At 46.3% G+C, this 20775-nt stretch overlaps 4 protein-coding genes across 4 annotated transcripts; 2 read left to right on the top strand and 2 right to left on the bottom strand.

Annotated features, from left to right (window-relative positions):
- Positions 1-2821: 2821 nt before the first annotated feature.
- RhiXN_10290 (GTPase-activating protein GYP1) lies at positions 2822-10432 on the bottom strand (the record flags this gene model as incomplete). Its single annotated transcript, XM_043330106.1, has 25 exons — positions 2822-2903; positions 2968-3063; positions 3169-3276; positions 3410-3476; positions 3543-3674; positions 3963-3993; positions 4053-4195; positions 4259-4380; positions 4435-4641; positions 4700-4838; positions 6282-6390; positions 6460-6567; positions 6625-6744; positions 6801-6895; positions 6955-7041; positions 7096-7300; positions 7352-7456; positions 8163-8290; positions 8354-8394; positions 8459-8534; positions 8585-8699; positions 8751-8868; positions 8923-9070; positions 9119-9394; positions 9460-10432. The coding sequence occupies 25 exons, from the start codon at positions 10430-10432 to the stop codon at positions 2822-2824; spliced, it is 3831 nt and encodes a 1276-aa protein (XP_043184203.1).
- Positions 10433-11788: 1356 nt separating this feature from the next.
- On the top strand, positions 11789-12103 carry RhiXN_10289 (uncharacterized protein; the record flags this gene model as incomplete). Its single annotated transcript, XM_043330105.1, has 3 exons — positions 11789-11830; positions 11916-12024; positions 12075-12103. 3 exons carry the CDS (start codon positions 11789-11791, stop codon positions 12101-12103), a joined length of 180 nt encoding a protein of 59 aa, XP_043184202.1.
- Positions 12104-13557: 1454 nt separating this feature from the next.
- On the top strand, positions 13558-16218 carry RhiXN_10288 (uncharacterized protein; the record flags this gene model as incomplete). Its single annotated transcript, XM_043330104.1, has 5 exons — positions 13558-13677; positions 13739-13908; positions 13965-14043; positions 15852-15915; positions 15983-16218. 5 exons carry the CDS (start codon positions 13558-13560, stop codon positions 16216-16218), a joined length of 669 nt encoding a protein of 222 aa, XP_043184201.1.
- Positions 16219-16793: 575 nt separating this feature from the next.
- RhiXN_10287 (Clathrin) lies at positions 16794-20533 on the bottom strand (the record flags this gene model as incomplete). The annotated part of the gene is made up of 12 exons (XM_043330103.1): positions 16794-17013; positions 17066-17241; positions 17305-17448; positions 17532-18191; positions 18248-18391; positions 18443-18649; positions 18704-18883; positions 18932-19497; positions 19548-20082; positions 20137-20313; positions 20368-20445; positions 20495-20533. 12 exons carry the CDS (start codon positions 20531-20533, stop codon positions 16794-16796), a joined length of 3126 nt encoding a protein of 1041 aa, XP_043184200.1.
- Between the last annotated feature and the right edge of the window lie 242 nt (positions 20534-20775).

The raw sequence follows: 20775 nt of genomic DNA, 5'->3' as shown, positions 1-20775 counted from the left end.
GGGCTACGGACAGGCAATATTACTGTTTTTTGAAGCCCAGGATTGAAAATAATTCTTAATAGAAAACCTCTCAAATATTCCTTTGGCCAATCGGAGATACGGTGTGTTTTGCTTGTACTTTACGAAAGCTTTACTTCTCCGGGAATACACACTAATTTCGCCTGGCTGTCTCCAAACTCCTGGAGTCTCTGCGCTACTTTGTAAGCTGATATTTCACTGTTTAGAGACTATGTGTGCCTAATAGGCACCCATGTGAGATTAAATGTCAGCTGAATAATCTTTACCTAAGCTTCCAGAGCTAGTGCAGAATCGGAGGATACCATATGGCACTCCGGAGCGCGATATTCTTGATAGAACCTCACAGGTACTGATGGTTGTACGACCTAAATCGAGCCTCGGAATCGCTCAACCACTACTCAATGTAAGTTTGATTGGAGTGTGGACCATAAACCCAAACTCAAAAGGATCCGATCCGCTTGTAATTCAGTTTAGCTCTCAAACAAACGTTGGGTTCGGTCCCGCTGTCACATTCAGTCACGTTCAGTCACGTCATCTCTGTGTGATAATTGAGCTGAGCACCCTCACAAGCCGAGGCGTATCCTGGAGTACTTCAGCCATTTTTCTCCCTGAGAAAAATTGCGATCGCGTCCGTGGAAATAATCATAGGTAATGGGTTAAAACTAATGAGTTGTGAGTTCTCTTGATAATGTGCACTTCTTTGGTTGGATATTGCCGTTAGAAACTCAAATGTCTACTTATACGAGCAGGTGTATGTCTCTCAACGAATAATTTACAATCCTGCCCTCTGTTTGGTATGGAGCTCCCCCCCCCCACGCCGCCATTTTATTTCTCCTATATCGATAAACATAGTATGAGGGGTATTATGCAAGTCATAAATGATCAAACACGGTCAACTCTATCAGCCTAGGCCTTGTATTAGGGTGAGTCAAAGGGGAAAAGCTGTGGGAACAAGGAAGAGGCTTCTCATGGGAACAAATTCAGTTTTACAAAAGAGGTGGCTTGCCGGGGTCTCGAAAGCTCAACCGTGATTGAACCATCCTATCCTTTTCTGAAATTCGTAATACTTAAATACGTTATCTACGAGTGACCAATTACTCCACATCGCGAGTGTTCAAAGTCAGGATATTAGCCTTACACTTAACACGTGCGCAGTTAATCCGTCAATAAGGGCAAATGAGCAAAATAATAGTTCTTGGAAAGACCGAAAAACTCGTAATTGGTGCATTAGGCATAGTAGGTATATGCTTTGTCACGTGACCCAATCATTTTGTGCTCTTGATCTCTTGTATTTTTCCATCGTTACCCCACTCGCTTTGTGATCTCGAATGTATGCTTGTTTCGTCATATTCTATTTCTTTTAGCCCAGGACCCTTCTCGCCCCTATGATGCGTATTTTGAACATAGTTAGGACCTCTCACCCACGGGACTCACGCATTCAGTCAGCGTCCCCCCCCCGATAGCACACATACAACGATTCTATAGTAATGCATAATCACTTTTTGAAGTTCAAGGCTCACTCTGGACTCCTCTAGACTCACTAAATTCCTGAGGATCTGCCATCAGCAGTGCAGCTTGTTCATATCAGAATTGATAGATTATTTTGATTGCCTTCTGTACACCCAAGTCCCAACCCTGAAGTCGGTGACCCTGGTTCCACGTTTATCACCCATCGCACGTGTGAACCCTCAAAGGATCGCGCCACAACCAAGGTGGGGGTGAGCATTAACCTCTCCAGCTCAACTAAGCCATATCTGAAGCGTATGTTTTTGGGAATTCCTTATAGAAGTCATCACACACGAAAACCTACCAAATAAAATAGCAAACAGCACCAAACTCGAAGCCTGGAGTCAAGGAAATGACTGCATTATTGAGACTTCGACGCGGGTAAATTTCCAGACAAAGCTAGATGCAAATATCACAGAGCTGGTTCGCCGGAAGAGAATAACGGTTCACTGTACCAATTCTGTACAGTATGCATATAGTTATGTACAAGCAGGCCCTCTTGCTTCCAAGGTGAATTGGGAAGTCTCGGTCATAATGATAACGCGGTACTCAAAATGCGGACATTGATCAATTAAGTCCGCTTTTCCCCAGTCCTCGAGTGATCAAATTGGGGTACTTACTGAACCTAGAGCCGCCCATGTATGTGAGGGCGCCTATATGGGAGAGGCTTGCCGCCACGATGCCGATTGCAAACCGGTAGATGAGGCACCCGAGCCGGGCCCAAGATGTAAGTACAACTCACAGTCCAGGTGAGCCATCTGTACTCAACATTGTGGTGACATAATGATGCGGAAAAAATAACAAAAATAAAACACCGAGCGCGTTGCTTGACCTGTCTGTCGGCAGAACATGCTCGAAGGTTTGCAACCGCTTGCCGAGGCGGCGGCCACGTGTTTTGTAAGCGCCAGCTTCCTAGGCTTAGTTCGTGCGACTCCGCAGGCCACGTCGCACACCTCTTATCTTTGATAGACTCCAAAGTGGGTTAAAGAGCCTTCAAATATTTCCTGGATGCTCTGGATAAATATGAAGACAGGCCTGCAAGTTGGAGGAAGTGGCCGATTTGGCGATACAACAAGTATTAAACGACTCTCAACTTGATCAAGAGTGCTTTGGATGCATATGATGCCTGTTGCTATATACGTGAAATCACTCTAAATAGGCTAGTACACACAGATGCTTCATATTAATGAATGCTTCTCTCGACTAATGATAGGATTATCGACTCAGAGCGCCACAGTCGCATTGATATTGGTATTGATATGCATCCATCATCCTACACAAGTCCTTTGGAATATGCTCAAGCGCCACCATGTTCCAAGATCATCTGTCGATGTATGTCCGACCGGAATTTTACTTCGAAGTCAAATGGCTTTAACTCCCTGCCCCATTTCAGTATCAAGGTTAATGAGTTGTTGACGCAAATCTCTGCCTTAAATTGCTTACATGACAAGAGAGTTGGAAGCAAATTCAAGCTGCGGCGTAATTTCCTGTCCGTGAGTATCTTTCTTCTTAGAAAACTTAAAACTAGTAAAGTTGCAGCTGTGATGAACAATGATGCTTCGGCAAAGTGAATTCCCGCGCATCTCCTAGTATTATTGAAGTATCAACTATAGCTACACAATTCCGGTGATAAAGGGTACTTACCGCCTTCCCCATCCAAATGCTGGTGGGTGCGGAACGGTTGAACACATAAAACGATCTGGGTTAAAGGTTTCTGGATCTCTGTATACACTTTCATCACGAGTCATTGCCCTAGCAAAGTTTTCAGTTTGATACAATGTACTTAACCATCCAAAAAAACATATATGTACCATATATTTCCGATTCTTTAAAAACAATTGTTGGGGAGGTCAACCTTTCAATGTTCACAAATTTATTTACTTACACTACTGTTCCTCGCTCTATTTCGTAACCTCGGTAAGCATCATCTTTCCAAGAAGCATGAGGAACACCTTGAATAGTGCATAGTAAAATCACCGTCCTTGTTGCCATGTTAAGGAACAATCATGTTTACATACCGGCTGGGACCGGTGGTAGCCACCTCAGGACTTCTTGGATAAGATTGCGGACGTATGGAAGTCGCTCTCTGTCTGAAATTTTTGGGAGCGACGCAAACCCGAGAACATTGTCGATTTCTTCCTGAGCTTTTACTTGTACGTGGGGTTAAGCACAATTGCTGCAACAAACGAAACGAGTGCTGTTGAGGTCTAAGAAAGGTTCTGGCGTAAGTGCTTCTCAGAGTCAAACGTAACAAAATATTAATACCGTGTCGGTTCCGGCTGAGAAACGATAACCATCGTTAAATTACTTGTCCTTGTATCATTAAAAAAGAGCCGAAACACTTACCTGCAACTATCATCATCGAAATTCTTTCAAACATATTTCTTTCGCCTTCGGACTCAAGTTCGATGTCAAATGACTGTCTTGAAGTAGTATACTGAGGATAGATGGCTCTGCAGTCCCTGCAGCCTATCATTTGCCAGCAGGAATGTTAATATGAATCTTCCTATCGGCACTGTTAAACCTACAAGCTGAGCCTTGGTCCACTCATAAGGGATAGATTGAGCATTGTCCTTGAAGGCCCTCCATTCACGAGCAGTACGTTTCCATCCCGTACCTGGGAGCCAATCAGGAATATGCGTTAATGACGGGAATATGTTTACAAAAAAATCTATATGAATTGTGTTATTCATTTGTGCTTGAATTCCGCACATTTATGAAAAAAGAAACTAACTGGTAAACATAGCCGCTTGTGCTGTGTAGTGTGCCGTTTGATTGATATTCTGTAAGATTATATCATCATCGGATTGGAGTTTGTAGCCATAGGCTAGCCGTAAAGTTGAGGACGCTATAGTACTTTTATTGATTTAATTTTAACATCAAATATACATTATAATTGAAAAAGCATACTAGTAAATAGTGCGTTTTACTTCTTCGAAAGGATTCGCGTCATCAGAAATGTTGGCTAGTCTTTGGAGCATCTGCTGGGCTTGGGATTCTTGTAATTGATGAAACTGAGTGACTGTGCGTGAGCCGAGCCAGTTATTGAATATCCGTCGATAATTTCGCCAAAGGTCGCTGTAACCCAACAAAACAGCATTCCCACTCCAGTTAAGTCTGTATTTCTGATGGTTAAAAATGGATCAGTGGTATGCATGTGCACATTTCAACGCACAAAGAAGGATCTTTGAACATTGGTGGGCTTAGGCGGTCTGAATAGATCCTAGAACGCTTTTCCAAAAGATCGATTGCAGCATTGGCAGAGTTAAGAATCACAAAGTCGTAGCCAAAAAGTCGAAGATAAACCATATCACCTACCCGTAATTGACCAATAGTCAGCGTGTCGCTATATTGATATCTAAAATGGCACTGGCTCAACTTTTCAGCTGGTCTCCTAATTTCATGTATGCGATGTGTTCCATGCCTGGTGGGATAGAGAATAAATTACCCAGAATCGGAAGGGACCATGGGGAGGGAGGGCGGGTCTTCTTGTGTATAAGTTGTAAACCTTGGGCCACCAGATTCCATCGTCGCAAGAGTGCCGACGCCAGTAGAGAGATAGAAGCATATAAGATTAAATGTTCTATGGATGACATGCTGTTGGGGTGATTGGTACGGAGGTCATCGGGGAAAGGCCAGGTTATGGGGCTATTTATTTTCGAGGGCCAGTTGATTCGGGGTTGAGATGTCCGATCAGGGACAAGGCTTAATGTATTCTATATTTTGATGACTACACATGTGGGAAACGAGGGGAGGGACGGAGGCAGGGAGGGAACATTGGTGCTTCTGTTGGGGTCCAGGTTGCAACAGTTGCTAGAACGTGATCGCGATTATGGGAGCTCTAAATGGGGCATCACTGCCCTTTGCTGGAACCTGTGGGAGGCCTCAAGTTCTGGTTTTCACAACTCCAAGGGTTCTAATCAGTGGAAACCTGTGGGCGTTGGGTTCACTTTCCTGATGAGTGCACCTTTATCATGGATTGAATGCTTGATAATGCATCCTTCAAAGGGAATCGATAGTACTTTTAGAGACACATCCTCTCTTATTTTAGAGATTGAATGCACTGCATTCTATGGGTAACTCCCAGCGAATAACATGTTCTCTATATCTGGGAGTTACCTCTCAAACTGTTGCCAGCGGCTGGAAAACGAATGCACAGAAAGGTACAGGAACAGGTACCAGATGGTCTGATAGAAAGCTAAAAGGATAGGGCGCCAAATCCTGGCTCGGGCAAAAGGGCATAATAGCCCGTGATACAGATCATGGGTGTGCGAATGCATAGCCACGGCTTCCGGCTACAACCCCGAGATGATATGAAAGCGACAGCGGTTCGTAGTGGGTGTCGCATGTTGCCTAGTATGGAGATACAACTTCGGACATGAAGCAGAAGACTTGGGGGTTGCCCGTGGAAACCAGGAATTCTTCGATTATCTCCGCCAAACTCTATAAATAGGGGCGATCACCACTTGAACCAATGTCTAACTGCAATAAGTCCGACTGAAAGTCGCTTATTTAACTGGTTCTAATTAACTTATGGCGCCAGCCTTATAATTATTGTATGGTCCAATAAGAAATCCATTCTTAGTTTTCAGTCGCCTTAATTACAACAGGAATAACGCCACCAGTAGGCAAAGAATAAGCTCTGTGACCCAGAACGCGAAGCGCAGAACTAATCGCTCCGCTGTGCGCCGTAACTGAAATAACTAGACGGACGAGGGCTAAGATTCCTAATATTAGCCCATTGGGTAACCACATACAAATATCTTTGGGGCCCAGTAAACGGTCAAATATGGCATCGAGCGTTCTTCTTGAGCGAGCATCAGTTTCGTCATTGGTTTCGCGATGGTCGGCAGTCCATAGCTCATCCTTTACATTAAAAGATCCAGTCGTGATAAGCGGCGCCAAAAAACCTGCAGAACTAAGCAGATAACTGACCTCTTCAGTGAACCCAGATTCAATCCCAAAATTCTTGTAAGTTTGGTGAATGTATGTTTTAGTTCGCCGTTTATCGCATGTATGCACTCCAAGAACTTCACGCAATCCCTAAAAGTGTGATCAGTACTAGCGTAAACTGTCTGCATTTAAGTGCTTGTGCCTTACCTCCATCACATATGGTCGAACCTTGTCCTTCTTCCCCGATTCGGTGAGGAGAATCCCAGTAAATGTAATATCGAGAGTTGAAGCAGCGCGAGACATGGGCGACGAGAACAGCTTGGTTGGCTATAGTGGACAATGGATCAATGCTCATGAAAGAGTCGGGGAGAGTTGTATCGCACCAATGGAACCGGGTCAGGCTTTCCAAGTTCTGTGACCCAAGTATTGTGTGCAAGCTGAGCTTGCTGTTTACCGAGATCAGTCAAAAGGGCGTCAGCTGAGATATTGTTTGTAAATCGAGCGCACTTGAGGATATCAATTTATGTATTTACTCACGACCCCACGTAATATTCCCGTCTCCATTAAGCTTCGACCAGTAATCGTCCCAGGCAGCGGTACCATAGGTCGATTCGGCCAAATTATCTATATGATTAAAATTATAAAATCATACTCTCAATTCAAATAGTTTGCACCCACGCCATCCTTGACCATGCCTTCCGAACCAGAATACAGCATACTTGACCTTTTTGGGAGCATTTTTCTGTAATTTAGTGATGTTGGCCTTGAAGTCGGACCAATATGTTGCAGATGTATTGGCAATTAATCCAAATGCAGGAGGGTTGGGCCCCACAGTCGCCGGAACCGTGCTGGGATCTGTCTGGATAAAATATCCTGGTACCACCTGTATCAAAATCGAATTATTTGCATCAGAAAACAATGGGTGATTTATTACCTCATAGGTAAAAGTCTTCGCTTTTGGCACTCGCGATTGGACATTTGTGCCTATCGCTGGTAGAGCGCTTACCGCCAAACCCATAAGCGCCAGGAAGGACACCATCTTGGAAACGTCGATTTCAATGAAGAATGGCGAACAAGGAGGACGAACACACCAGAAACAAAATGCCGACAATAATGCTTTTATAGTCCCGCCGCCGTTTGTACCACATGGTCGTTTATTGTGGGGAACACTTCGCTTGTCACGTGTGAACAGAGGCGGACCAATGATGGCGGTTGGTTGGAGCACGTGGTGGGCAAGAATTCAACAAGATGCTTAAGCTCGGTTGGGAATTTATGTCTTCCCAACAGAAGGTGGTCCTATTTGTGGAATACAGAAGCGGATTTGCGTTGGAATATCAATATAATACAGTATTGCATACAACCGGTACATCAATCTAACCTATAAGCGCAAATCAGTTTGCTTCGGATTATCCAACAAACACAACTCACCAAAATGACTCTGTGCATTGTGCCAAACACTACTTAACAAGAAAGCCTCGCTCAACAATAGTTCTATTTCATGGTCCGTCCAGTCTTGAGTTGGAAGTGATTGAAGGAACATAATAATACCCTGTGAAGTATGTTGGTCATTACCAAAAGTAAGAGATAGTTGGGCCTTGCCTGGAAGTCCATGCTCTTTAATTTATCTGTCCATTTTACCAAAAATGCAGAACAAACGTAGAGATGAAATTGCGAAAATGAATCCGTGCCTTCCGCCTTCAGCCATAGTTTAGACCCCAATAACACGGTGTAAGTAACAAACTTACCAGATATGTATCCCACATTCGTATAGTATTCTTCACGCTTAGCTCGCGCATTAACAAGCAATTCATCCATCTGAAAGCAAATTGCATAAACTCGACGCCTTGCGATTCGAAATGCGAAGCAAGAGCGCCTGATTTTCCGTTCAGCAGCAGATGGGCAACAAAACTAAATAAAATAAAATAAATCAACTAACCATCAATCCTTTTGACAAGCTCTGCCATTCTTTTGACGCTCCTATGAATCCCGGGCTGTTGTGCGATATATTATCTTGGATTCCATCAAGAGTCGGGAAAGACACCAGAAGGTGTCGGCTTCGATGGCGTTTAAAACATGTGAAGGTAGACATGCTGGGTCGTATATTTCAGGGTCCGCATCTATGAGGATGGTCAAAAACGCCAATGGATAAGAGAACAAACGAACGAACCTATATACGCTGACAAGAAAATTTGATAAAATGGCGTTGCAAGGTCGTTAATCCCTTGTACGTAACCGCTCGCAGGGTGTCGAATCGCCCAAACATATAGTATTCGCTCCAAACTCTACACGCCCCATAAGTTTGAGAGTTGAATTGGGAATAATCGCCAACTTACTTGGTGCGTACCAGCTTCCATCCAAAGTCTTACGCCAGGTCTGGTTCTCGGAACATCAATTCTTATCTGATGCCATATCTGTTGATCCAACCCTTCCCGTCCTCGCGCAAAAGTGACCCTTGGTTCGCAAACACATCAGGCAATATGAATCAGAAATGGCAGAACCACTCACTTAACAAGCTTGGTATACTCCTCTCGTTTCCTCTGTAGGGTCTGGAGTCGAGTCGATGAAGGTAGAGGCATATACCCGAGTAAAAGGGGCCAAACCATGGGTCTCAGGTGAGGAGGCACGCCAGACCATGCAAGCTTTTTCAACTCGGCTGAATAATATCAGCAACGCTGTGCCTTAACAACATAAACGCACGTACCCATATTGATATCTTCCTTCGAAAGGCACTCTACAAATTGTGTATGCCTCCTGTTTGTTCGCATACTCCTTCCGCGACTCAGTCCCGCACCCGAATCAACTCGTTCGTGTCCAGGCGATGGCGCATTTGTTCCAAATGAAGACATTCGCTTCGAGCTACTCGAAGACCGCTCCGGTGATTTGATGTGAGAGACACTGGACTTTCGAGAGGGAGGTTTATTATTATATCCAGAGGCATGGCCGTAGGGGTCCGGACGACGGAGAACACTAAATGGGTCTGATTGGAGCAAAGAAACTTCAGTATCCGGATGCCAATGAAAATCAGATAGTGATCTGACTAACCTGCAACGATAGCATCGGCGTCCTCTCGAATTGCTTCAGCCCCAACCTTTTCGCGGGGTGTAATATCTTCCGCTTCTGGTTCTCTCCCGACACTTGTCCGTTTTCCTTTATCGTCACTCCCAACCCTCGCAAATTCCAAAGTCTCCTTCTCTCGCCCCCTTTCCAAACTCAAATCATCTCCTATCTTGAGCCCTTCCCCGATCTCAACATCCAAATCGCCTACAATCATCTCTCCGTCGGATTCTTCACCCGAGTCTGGTGCATCAGGTACCATCCCCGCAAAGTCAACTGATCCCGACGCAGACATTTTCCAGCGCCTGTATCCTTCTTTTTCTCGTTCAAGTACATCTTCGTCTACCTTTTCTTTCTTCCGGCCAGTAATGAAAGTCCATCCTTTGCCTTTTCCGGGAGGACTGGAAAGCTCAACACTATTCTCCTCTTCTTGGGACTCAGCTTGAGGAGGCAAAGCATTGGACTGGGGGAAAGAGCTTGGGGATGGAACTTGTACGTGGGTATAAGAGAAACTGAGTTCGGCATTCGATGAGCTGGAGTTGGGTGTACCAGAGCCCACACTCAGGATTGGATCTCCTGTTCCAGCCGGTTTGCGAGCCGCCGCTCGGATAGCATTAAGAGAGGTGGGACCAGTGGGTTGTTTGAATGGGATGGGGGCGGGGGCTGTAGCATTTCTGAGTGGCGAATTGTTCGCCGACGTAGGTACCGCCTGGGGCTTTGGCGATGCAGTTGTGGGGAGCTTGGGAGAGGCAGCCGAGGACGAGAAGAATCCTAGCGAGCTGGTACGTGTTGGTGTAGGCGGAGCAGGATGTCTTCGAGAGCCCAAGGGTTTATCGTCATCCGACCCAGAGTCCCATGCGTCATCTTCCGCCCAGTCGGCATTAGATTGTGCGGAGGTTATGATAGAAAAATGAGATGAGGGCCGGAGGCCGAGGTGGGGTCTTGCTGGGGGAGCAGTCATATCAGTGATCGAGGGTTATGTAAATAAAGGCTTGTGTAATTTAAATTAATACCACTCCGTGGGAGCTGAAACGGAGGACTTACAACGTGGCAAATAGCACAAGAATAGGCTATATATAATGATACTCAATAACTGAAAAGTGTTACAGACGTGGCGGCCACGTACAGAACTAGATAGCACGGCAGTGAGATAGGCAAATACGAAGAAACACCGACTCACCTTTACACAACAAACACAATCTTCAAATCAAAATGAAAAAGCACGCGAGACCAGTATGGTAATAAACCAAATAGGTTCAGACAATGTACACACGGATCAATTTTATGGCATGCAATGATATCAACTCCACTTAGGGTTCGTGCCCCGCGATGTTTTCAGAAGTAGGATGGGATGGTGAGGGTCGAAACGTAGCCCAAGGTCAGTACGATTCCAATTAGGACGCATCAGCGCTTCTTTCAGAAGGGCACGTGATACGCCTCCGCGCTCTAGTAGTACTTTCACCCACGCCATGTCATTTAGTTACAAAGTTCTGTCCCCAGATGATCCACAAAAAAATGGTATCTAACGCAGTAAGTCAATTCTGATGTAGGCTTCCTGGTATTTTCTTCAAACGGACCTGAAGGCCGAACCTGGAACAATCGGCCCTAACCCTGATGCATTTGGACTATCGATGGCGGCTCGAAGACGTGCTGGTCTGATTTCGAAGCGAAGATTACGAAACTGCAACAAGACGCGCCGCCAGAACCAAGTACGTAGTGTGTTGGTTTGGGCGACATGGGCAAGGCTGGCGTGAGTCCCTCGTTCCAGCAGCTCATTTTAATCCATGCTAATTAACCAGTAGACAACGTCGGCGAATCAAAATACGGGACGAAAGAATGGGATGAAAAATGGTCTTTGCTTAATGGGGATGGCGAATTATATGGGGTCGTAAGTTTATTTCCGTCTAGCATCATAGGGTTATCAATAACGTTATTATTTTCTACCAGCTGATCCGGAACTCACGGACCTTGGAAAACTACAGGCCTCCCAGGCTCATCAAGTCTGGAAAACGGAACTTGCTAGGGAGAACCCGTCCCGCTCGTAAATTCCTCGTTTGACTCCCTGAAATTACTCACATCCAGCAATAGCCTACTAGACTATTCTCTTCTCCTTTTTCCCGTGCGGCACTCACCCTCGACATTACGTTCTCTGCATCCTCACACATAAGAAAGATGGGTCAGGGTTGAAACCTTATGTGATGGAGGTATGCTCCCGTCTCTCGAGAATATATCTACATCTGAAACCCCTCCAGAATCTCCGAGAAATGAACGGCGAGCATACATGCGATAAACGAAGTCCAAGTCCCGTATACATAAAATGTACCCTGAATTTGAATTTGAACCCGGATTTACTGAAGAGGTAAGTCCAAGTTTCTGCCAGGGACATCCCATTCCAGGTGTCTTGTAGATGGGCCCAGCGGTTCTTACAACTCATCTGATTAAAGGACGAACTCTGGACTCCCGACCACCGTGAAACCGTGCCAGAAATTGATAAGAGAGTCAAGTCAGCACTAGATGAAATAATCGGGTCGTTGCTGAAGAAAGAGGAAATCTGTAAGTTTCTTGATTTGCTGTCATAACTTTTATTGATCGCACGGCTCTAGTCATTTCGATCACAGCGCATAGCGGATGATTGCTTCTGCCCTACGCGTCCTAGGACACCGAGAATACCTCTTGCCCACCGGTGGCGTAATACCTGGTTATTCAGGCTACAGAGAGTAAACATTGATCTAAACTATCCTCTGCTAACTGTTCTGATTTTCAATTTACGTGTAACTGGCCAAATGCTAACTTAGCATACTAAACTCTTTGTCGGAGAGCCGCATAGTTAATGGGAGCTCTGAATTCAACAATTTACCCAAAGCCACTCGATCCTTCAAAATCTTCGGCCTGAATTCCTCCTGTTCTGAAACAATAAGATGAAATAGATATGTGACCCTGCACCGAGAATGCTAACCGGTTGGTACCCTCCACCCGATAGTTTTATTCCATTCATGCACTATTTTTCCCAACCTGGCTCACAAGACTGTGCCCGGTATTAATGGATTTCGCATGAATTTAACATATCATGGCTGATCCACTCGTGTCTGGCCCCTAAAGACCTTCGACCACGTAGTTCGATCTACACTTGTATACCAGCATGAAACATACCCTGTCCGGATCTTAGCAATCTTCAGATACGTATATGCGAGGAATAACCATACTGTATGGGATTTTACTGACGCATTCATTGTACGAACGTTTGGACTCCCGATGAACTAAGTAACATTGCTACCAGCGAGGATTTTAGCGATTGGGGATTTCTCCATTGGACGACTGCCCATAACAAGAAATGCTCACTCTCGGCACCCGGTTCCACTTGTTCTTGACGCTCTGCTCACGGCGGAAACTGTATACGTCTATCACGAATGTGAAGCGGCAACACCAAATCTTTTACCCCACGTGCGCTATAGATAGTGCAAAAAAGCCTAGGGCCCCACATTGGTTACGGTCTGGGGTCGTCCCTCTCGTACATGGTGTCACACCAACTAGACGAGGCAGCACAATTTCCAAAAGGCTATTGACGTCCATCACGGATCAGACACTATAAACACGCACCATTGCGTCACTCCTTTGTCTATAACCAACCCAATTGAATTGTCGATCCAACCGTCCCGAACATAGGCGGATTAACGAGATCGTACGGTTTTGAATTAATTGCCCAACTCGGAGGCATCATTGTCATACTTCCACTCTTAAGCTTCCTAAGTAGACCCAATGCAGTATCAACTTATTGCCAAATTTCGAACCACATTTAATCGTAGCAGAACTTGAAAAGAATACCTTCCTGTTATTGCGCTCATGCGCATGCCCACGTTGAATTTCGAAGCACTCTAGATCCGGCTGGCAATTGAAACTGAATCAATGATGCCCGTGCTGTCTCCTGAACGAGGCCTGGTCATTTGTCAACAGAGCTGTCCGCTATTACCTAATTTGCTGGGGCTGAGAGGCCCTCATTCTTGCGCGGAGCTATAAAAGCTCGATACCTGATGGTATCAAGCTCCAATTCCATCAACCCACTCTATTAACCCACTCAGTTAACCCGCTATGTCTCGTGTTCCTCGAGGACCATGCGCTATTGCTTTCCCCCGTGACCAGCTTCTCACTCTTGACGACAACAAGATTGGACCAGTCGTATTAGAGGCTCTCGATAATGGGGCGCAGGAGGTAGGGACCTTAACTGCCTTTTCCAAATTGCAGAAGCAGACATCTGACTATGATTTTGCAGTGGACTGCTTTCCCTACCTCAGGGGATCGAGTCACATTGAAAAACAACAGATTCAATTCCTTTGTCGGTCTTAGGGATACTGAAATAGCTCGAAATAACGCACATATATTCGGATCGGATCGTGCGCTTGAATTTTATATGGAACCTGCCAGGGAGCCAGATTGCTATCAGTAAGTTTTACTTCATTTATTGCATGCACAAACAATGATTAATATCAACGAATTAGGTTATATGTATATGATATTAACAACGAGGGGAAGAAGTTATACCTTGGAGTATCGCCCCTTATGATTTTCCCGCCTCGGGTATGTACATGTCCAAAGAACTTTTATCTTAGAGTTCGATTAAGGTTTCATGCTACATTAGATCGCACTAGTTTCTCACCGACCTAAGCATTCATGGCGCTTTACTTTTGCAAAAACGGGTTAGGTTCCAGTCGGTAGAGCTGGGGGGGAGGGGTTCCTTGATTCGCGTGAACACCGATATGGCACAAGGCCAACAAACGTACAATTTAGAGCGGTCAAACGCCCATCGCTAAATATCCAGCGCTTATAAGGCGCTAGTACTGTACCTATTTATGCATGATTAAGGAGCGCTATATATGTCTGAATGCAGCTGTGGACCTCTCAGTTCATATGGCTTATTTTTCGGATGTGTGTGCAAGACACTAGGTACGCTTCTGTAAGGAATTTAGAATATCCCGATTGTTCTAAATTCCTTACAGAAACGTACCCACTGGTGTGATTCTTCCATCGGGACTGCAGGTGAAGCATAGCAAAGAATTTGAAGTGCCCACGCTCATCGTCCGGGGTAAAGGCAATGTCTTAAATCAAGCCTTTCCACTTTGATCGCACGTCCCGAGGATCATGTGAAACTTCTATCCAGGGCAGCTACAGCCACGAGATCGAGAGACGAGCACAACGACAAGCGCCAAACCCATGGTCTTGATCTCGAAATTTGGCTTTATGGATCAGTCTCTCTGGTAGTCCTAGCGTGCTTTGCCTTGGGGTAGTTTCGAATAGACTTTTGGACCCCTGGCGCTATATATTGTACCTATGTATGAATGAAATATATGATCATTATGTGGTTACTATTGTATATCAATACAAACAACGTTGTACTTGTGTCGCCGTATGTGGTGCTAAGGACTGTTATCAGTGTATCAACGTTTGAAGTCTTGGTTCAGCTGGCCAAGCTCATATATTTTCGGAGAATTTAATGACAATCTCTTTGGTACCGCAGTAGAGGTAATCCAATCGGAATGCGCGTATAGTAAACGCCATAGGGTTGCAACGGCGGCCTTGATCGATTGAAATTGCAATTAACTAACAGTTAATTTCACAGAGTGAACGGGAGCTCGGTAGACAATAGCGAGGCGCCTGGGGATATGCGAGGTAAAAAGGCCAATACCAGTGTGAAATGTTCACCTTCATAGGTAGTACATTGCCTCAGATGCATCTTAGGTGAGATTTGTTATTTGTGTACCAATTGTAGAGGCAAAATACCAGGAACCCGCACTGGTCAGATCGTAAATCCTGTACTGGGCTTGTGAGGCTTGTGGGGCAGAGGATGATATGACTCAAATGTGCTTTATACACCTACACATGAAATTCCACCTTCCATTGTTATAAAGCTACAAAGATCGTGTCCGTCTCTTCATTGGACTTGAAGAATTTCAGCAAATTGGGGCTGTAACATAACTCACGAAAGGACCGCACCATTCGCTGACTATTTAGGTGGCTCTTTAAATATCCCTGACCCAACATACCCTTACAACCACTTGCCGACTCCATGATGCTATGTCCCTTACCTGGCGAGTGCAAGTCATAATAGTGTTGATTTATTGTTCCCTGATAAAGTCTTTTAACTGCTTTTCTTCTTCAAAATGACAGTGAAGTATTTTATATCGTTTTCTGGAGTGTACGCATATAATCGTCATGGTTGCGTGTACCGGCTCGATGTTTACCCCGAACTTCGATTTCGACCAATGTAACTGGGCCGTGGAACATGTGCACTCGTTTTAGCTTCATCGTGTAGATTTCCAGCTTGACAAGACGATTATGCGATCAATGCGTCGCTAGACCTCTATACTCATAGTGATATGGGATGGCAGAGAGAAGTCACTCATGATTCGCCAGAGCTTGCCTTTGGCGCACTGCTAGAGTTATCATCTCCGGGTAGGTTGTGTTCATTCGATCAGATATTAGTGCATATGCTAAGACTAGGTGACAAATTTGGCGTTAGCGCAAGAGTCAAACGACGAGCCCCGTGGAAACTCTGCAGCATCGAGTTCCACCTGCCGCGGGGTGGTTGAACCAGGTCCTCGGATACTGTTAATAGGCGGCAGGCTTTCCCTACCAAACTTTAGCAACCAGCCAACCATGGAAGAAATTGACGATTGGATCAACAAGTTCAAAGTCACACGAAGTCAAGAAATCTATTTTCCGGTCTATCAAATCAACCAATTACATGTCCATTAGGAGGTTGTAATGCTGTTCTGGCGCGACCTTCAGCGCTCAAGGTTAGCTGGATGCTGCATATTGGAGCTTTTCCATTCCTAATTAATCGAGGGCCACTCATTAGAATCACCTCTATTTTCGATTGGAATCAAACGTGAGTTCCAAGTACCATGAAAGTTACTATGATTCAAGCATGCTAATTAATCCATGTGTCCACATATTAGCCTTCGAGTGCCAGGCATGCTCTTACCGGTTTTCAACAGCCGCAAATCTAAAGCGACATATAGCGAACAATTGCAGACTACGCGAGTAGGTATTGGTACTACTATGTCAATTCACGGCTCGAATTTTGGCGTTGTATTTGTAAATTATTGCGACGTGCAATAATAAATTCGAGTACTTTGCGTGGTGTGATAATAAATCGACCCGTCAACTCCGTACCAAATATGGAACATATAAGCCGGATACTCTACTTATAATGTCTCCCATACGACTACTCGAGTGTAGGATTAAAAGCATTAGGCACACATTGAGAGTAGCTACGTATACGCATAAAGTCAGTAGCAAAGACAGACGCTGCGTTAAAGGGCCGAATTCTACACAACTACCGAAATACCAGAGTTGTCTTCATCAGATCTACGACTGAGTATCCCCCTTCCGAATGCCGATGCCACTGCTTCAAACCCGTTCTCCGCCACACTTGACAAGAAAACCCCATGAGCATCCACCAAGCGTTCGTTGGTACGTCTAATCTCCTTGATAACGCTATGTTGTCGAGCACAGATGGGGCATTCGATATCTTGATCGGGGAGACACCTGTAGACGGAATGAGTAAATTGGACCCCGACTGAAAGAGCGCTGTTTATACTTTTGGTGATAGCTGTGCTTGCACATAAAGTGGATTGTAGGCAGGTCGAGAGAGCTCCCGCACGTCGCGCAGCGAGTAACATGGAAGACTCGGGGGTGCTCGGGATCAGAAAGCTCGGTGATTTCTTGAAGTTTAGCCTTGGTCTCGGTGCGATAGGATTCAATGAGTTTGCGATCCTGCGGGTGTAATCAGAAAAAAGAAAAAAACACATGGACCCATTGATCCAGGAAAAAACTTACCGATTCCACCTCTGATCGGCTCTCATTGATTCTCGTCATGAGCCACGCCTTGACAAGTCCAACACTCGCCACTCCGTTCCGCGCAAGTATTTGCACCACTCCCAGCGGAGGCATGATCTTCTCGCGCTCGATGACATCCAGTATCTTGGTCACATCTGCAGAATGACGGTGCAGCAGTTCCGAAGTCGAGGTTAAAAATCTCAATACCAATTCGTATAAATGCGGACGGGCCGGTCCGTATTGGTCAAGATGGATAAGAACGCGCTGAGAAGCCTTTTGCTTTCGGACTCGAGGTCAAGGCCAACGCTAGACGGAATGATACTCGGATCGAGTGCACGCTCCATCCAGAACCGAAGCACGTCTTCGTACATCCCCATCTGCTCCCACAGCAGCATCAGCCCATCGGTGAATTGAAAAGTCGAGCACAGGATCAACGCGTGCATATTGTCGAACGGTAATTTAGGGTCATGGGATCCAGTAATGGTGTCCCCGCCACTTCGAAGTACCCCGATCGCTTTAGTCTTTTCGTGGGTCGACGTCAAATAGAGTTCGAGCAAAGTGTTCCATACTGCCGTTTGTTCAGTAATCTCTGATTCTAATTCAGCAAGACTTCGATTTGGCGGATTGATCGTGACCACTCCAAGCGAGTTTACACTCTGACCCCACCGTTTGTCCGCAACACGTTCAAGGAACTGAACAAACTGTTTGGAATGCGCTACAAAGTGCGCGAAGAAGGGGCGCGGAGATGGGGGTGGAATAGGGGGCGGTGGACTGGGTGCGCGGGCCGGAGAAGGAGCCACGGAGGTCACCACGGATGCCGTTTGGGAGAGCGAACTCAACGATGGCTTGTCGTCCAGAGTTCCACGACGCTTTGGGTCCTCTTTCCCCTTTTCTTTGGAAAGCTTTTCTTTTGAACGAGGGGCTCGAGTAGACGGGCGGATACCGGAGAGTCGACGAACTCGGTGTCGAGCGCAGACGTGGGCTTGGGTTGGAGGGCCCCACTGCATAGCTCCACCAGCAAGTTGGTGGTTTCGTCTGGCAAATGCTCGAGTAGCGCACGGCCATAGCGTGCCATATTTCCTTCAGTCTTTATACACGTTATTGAGTGCCGGCTATAGATACTCAGAAGAAAACCTACCGCATCTTCACCCATGCCTCTCAAATATTCCAGTGCCTCTTTATAGTTTTCGGCATCTTCTACCTGGATTCGAAGGTATTCCTCGTGTCGAGTATACTTCTTAGCGAGATACGCAGCATGTTCGAAATAGCCGGCTTGTCGACAGACACGAATTGCCGTATCAAGGTCAAACGGAAGAGAAGACGCAGACTCGGAGGCGTTTGTCGTCTATATTATTGTCAATCCTATAGCTTGCCATAAAGAATAATGAAAACAAGTCACCTGCAGGGAAGCGGCCGGCCTCTGGACTTCAGATTTGATAAACTGATCCAGACGGTCAACGTCCTTGAGCTTCGTATATGTGTTGAGAAGCAAAGTGGTATGGTCTGCATTGGCTAGACCTCGAGAATGAAGAACTTGTAGGTATGTTACGAGATTCATGATCCTTTGCGCGTCCAGGAACTAATCCAATTGAATAAACAATGCTCTAACCGCATTGATCAAACTCACTTTTCGAATCACGTAGCTGGGCCGAACGAATCCTATCGTCTGGATGTACTGGGCCATAGCACCATCTCCGTCGCCCTTTCCATAAAGGTAATCACCATACTCCCGATGAATCTCCGCAACCCCAGTTTCGTCGACCCCTCGGTTCCTTGCGAGTCCCAGCGCCATGACGAATCTGCCCTGGCGCTCCATCGTCTGGATCATCGTTTGAATCGGCACCTCAGTCAACCTGACCAAGTTGCCTCTCGTCGTCAGAACATGGGGCGCAAGCGCAGTGGAGTTGGGGACGGGGGCAGCAAATACGGCCTTGACACCCCCGGAAACTGCGCCTCGCCAGGCCACAAAGGCGAGCTCGGGATCGAGGACGGCAACGCGGGATATATCCGGACCGGCGCTCTCTAGGTCTTCCGCGGGGTTGGGTTCCGTGCTTCCGGGGGGTTTGACCGAGGCCCCGAAAAGGCGGGCGGCAAAGTTTCGAACGGTGGGGTGGGATGAGTCGGCGGTAGCGGTGATTGGTGGGGAGACGGTGATGACGTAGTGTCCGTGAACGTACGCGGCGGTCTTTTCGCCTAGCAAGATATAAGTTGAATTCCCTTTCTTGTCGTGGGAGTGAACACACCTTCGTAAGCATAGCTACGGCCTCGTACTGAAGGTCCACACATGTACAAGGCTTCCTTCTTTGCCACAACTATTTGGCCCGTTGTTGGGTGCATCGCTGCGCAGCCTAAATCTGTTCCTATCTCATCGACCACGGTTGGGGACTGAGACTTGGCTTTGGGTCCAACAGGCAAGCTATACACATGGGTTGTGCTAACGATGAAAAGGAACGTTTCGCCGGCCTCGTTGGGATCATTGAATCCGAGACCGGTCACGGGCTCTCCACTACCATCCATCGCAGGCTTTGGCTTGGCAAGCGCACTACCCGAGAACAGAGATTGGTCGAAATGTCGGTAGAGTAGGACGGTGCCATCGCCCATGGCCAGTGCAAGGTGAGACAAGGATGAGGTCAAGGCGATACACATCACTGGGTGTGGTTGGGTCGTTTTGATAGCTGCAGAACGAAGTAACGTGGGTTGAGTTGAATTCGCCGCTTTATTGTCAAGGTGTTCAAGGTCCCATACTTTGAGTTGAGGCAGACGCGACGAGGATTCTTCCTAGAGAGTGATATAGTCCAGTCGCTAATGGCAGAGCAATAAGAGAATACGTACGCCCACAGTTACGAGAATGCCTTTCCGTTCGACAGCATGTGTGGCCCTTCCACCAGGATAGGCGACCCAAAACTTGACTGGTTCAAAGGCCCGGTCCAAAATGGATATATTCCCGTGAATATCCGCAAGAATCACGCCCTGACTGGAGGATTCGACGAGAGAGATTTCTTGAACATTCTGACATTGAAATCAGACACAGCTATAAGAATAATGTAATGGAACATTCATTACCTTGAAGACACTCGGCGAACTCGCTAAATCATTGGCATCCTTGACCTGTGTACTGGTAAAGAATTCGAATGTTCTGTGCTGTCTCAGTGATGAGATGCACGGCTCCGGAGTGCAGAAGAGAGCTTACGGCAGGTGCGGGTGCAGGTGCGCTGGAAGCAGTGGCCATAAGCTATGATCAGTCGGAGAATCTTTTCAGTTCGCGTACCGCCTGGATGTGGTCGGCGGCAGGGAGTGTGTCTATATTTGGTCAGGTTTACCTATACTCCGGCCTGTCGGTGGCACAGCCACTCTTGCCCATCCACATACTCCCACTTTCTCGGTGGATTGCATGCTGGGTGTACCGAATACTATGAGTATTGCTCTTTGGAATCAATAATTATCACACCGATTCTCCACTGCTCGTCCCTG

This window comes from Rhizoctonia solani, chromosome 11 (genome assembly GCF_016906535.1).
Source record: "Rhizoctonia solani chromosome 11, complete sequence".
In the NCBI taxonomy this organism is placed as follows: Eukaryota; Fungi; Basidiomycota; class Agaricomycetes; order Cantharellales; family Ceratobasidiaceae; genus Rhizoctonia; species Rhizoctonia solani.
The sequence above is the reverse complement of the archived record's forward strand: the minus strand, read 5'-3'. Positions and strand labels throughout refer to the sequence as shown.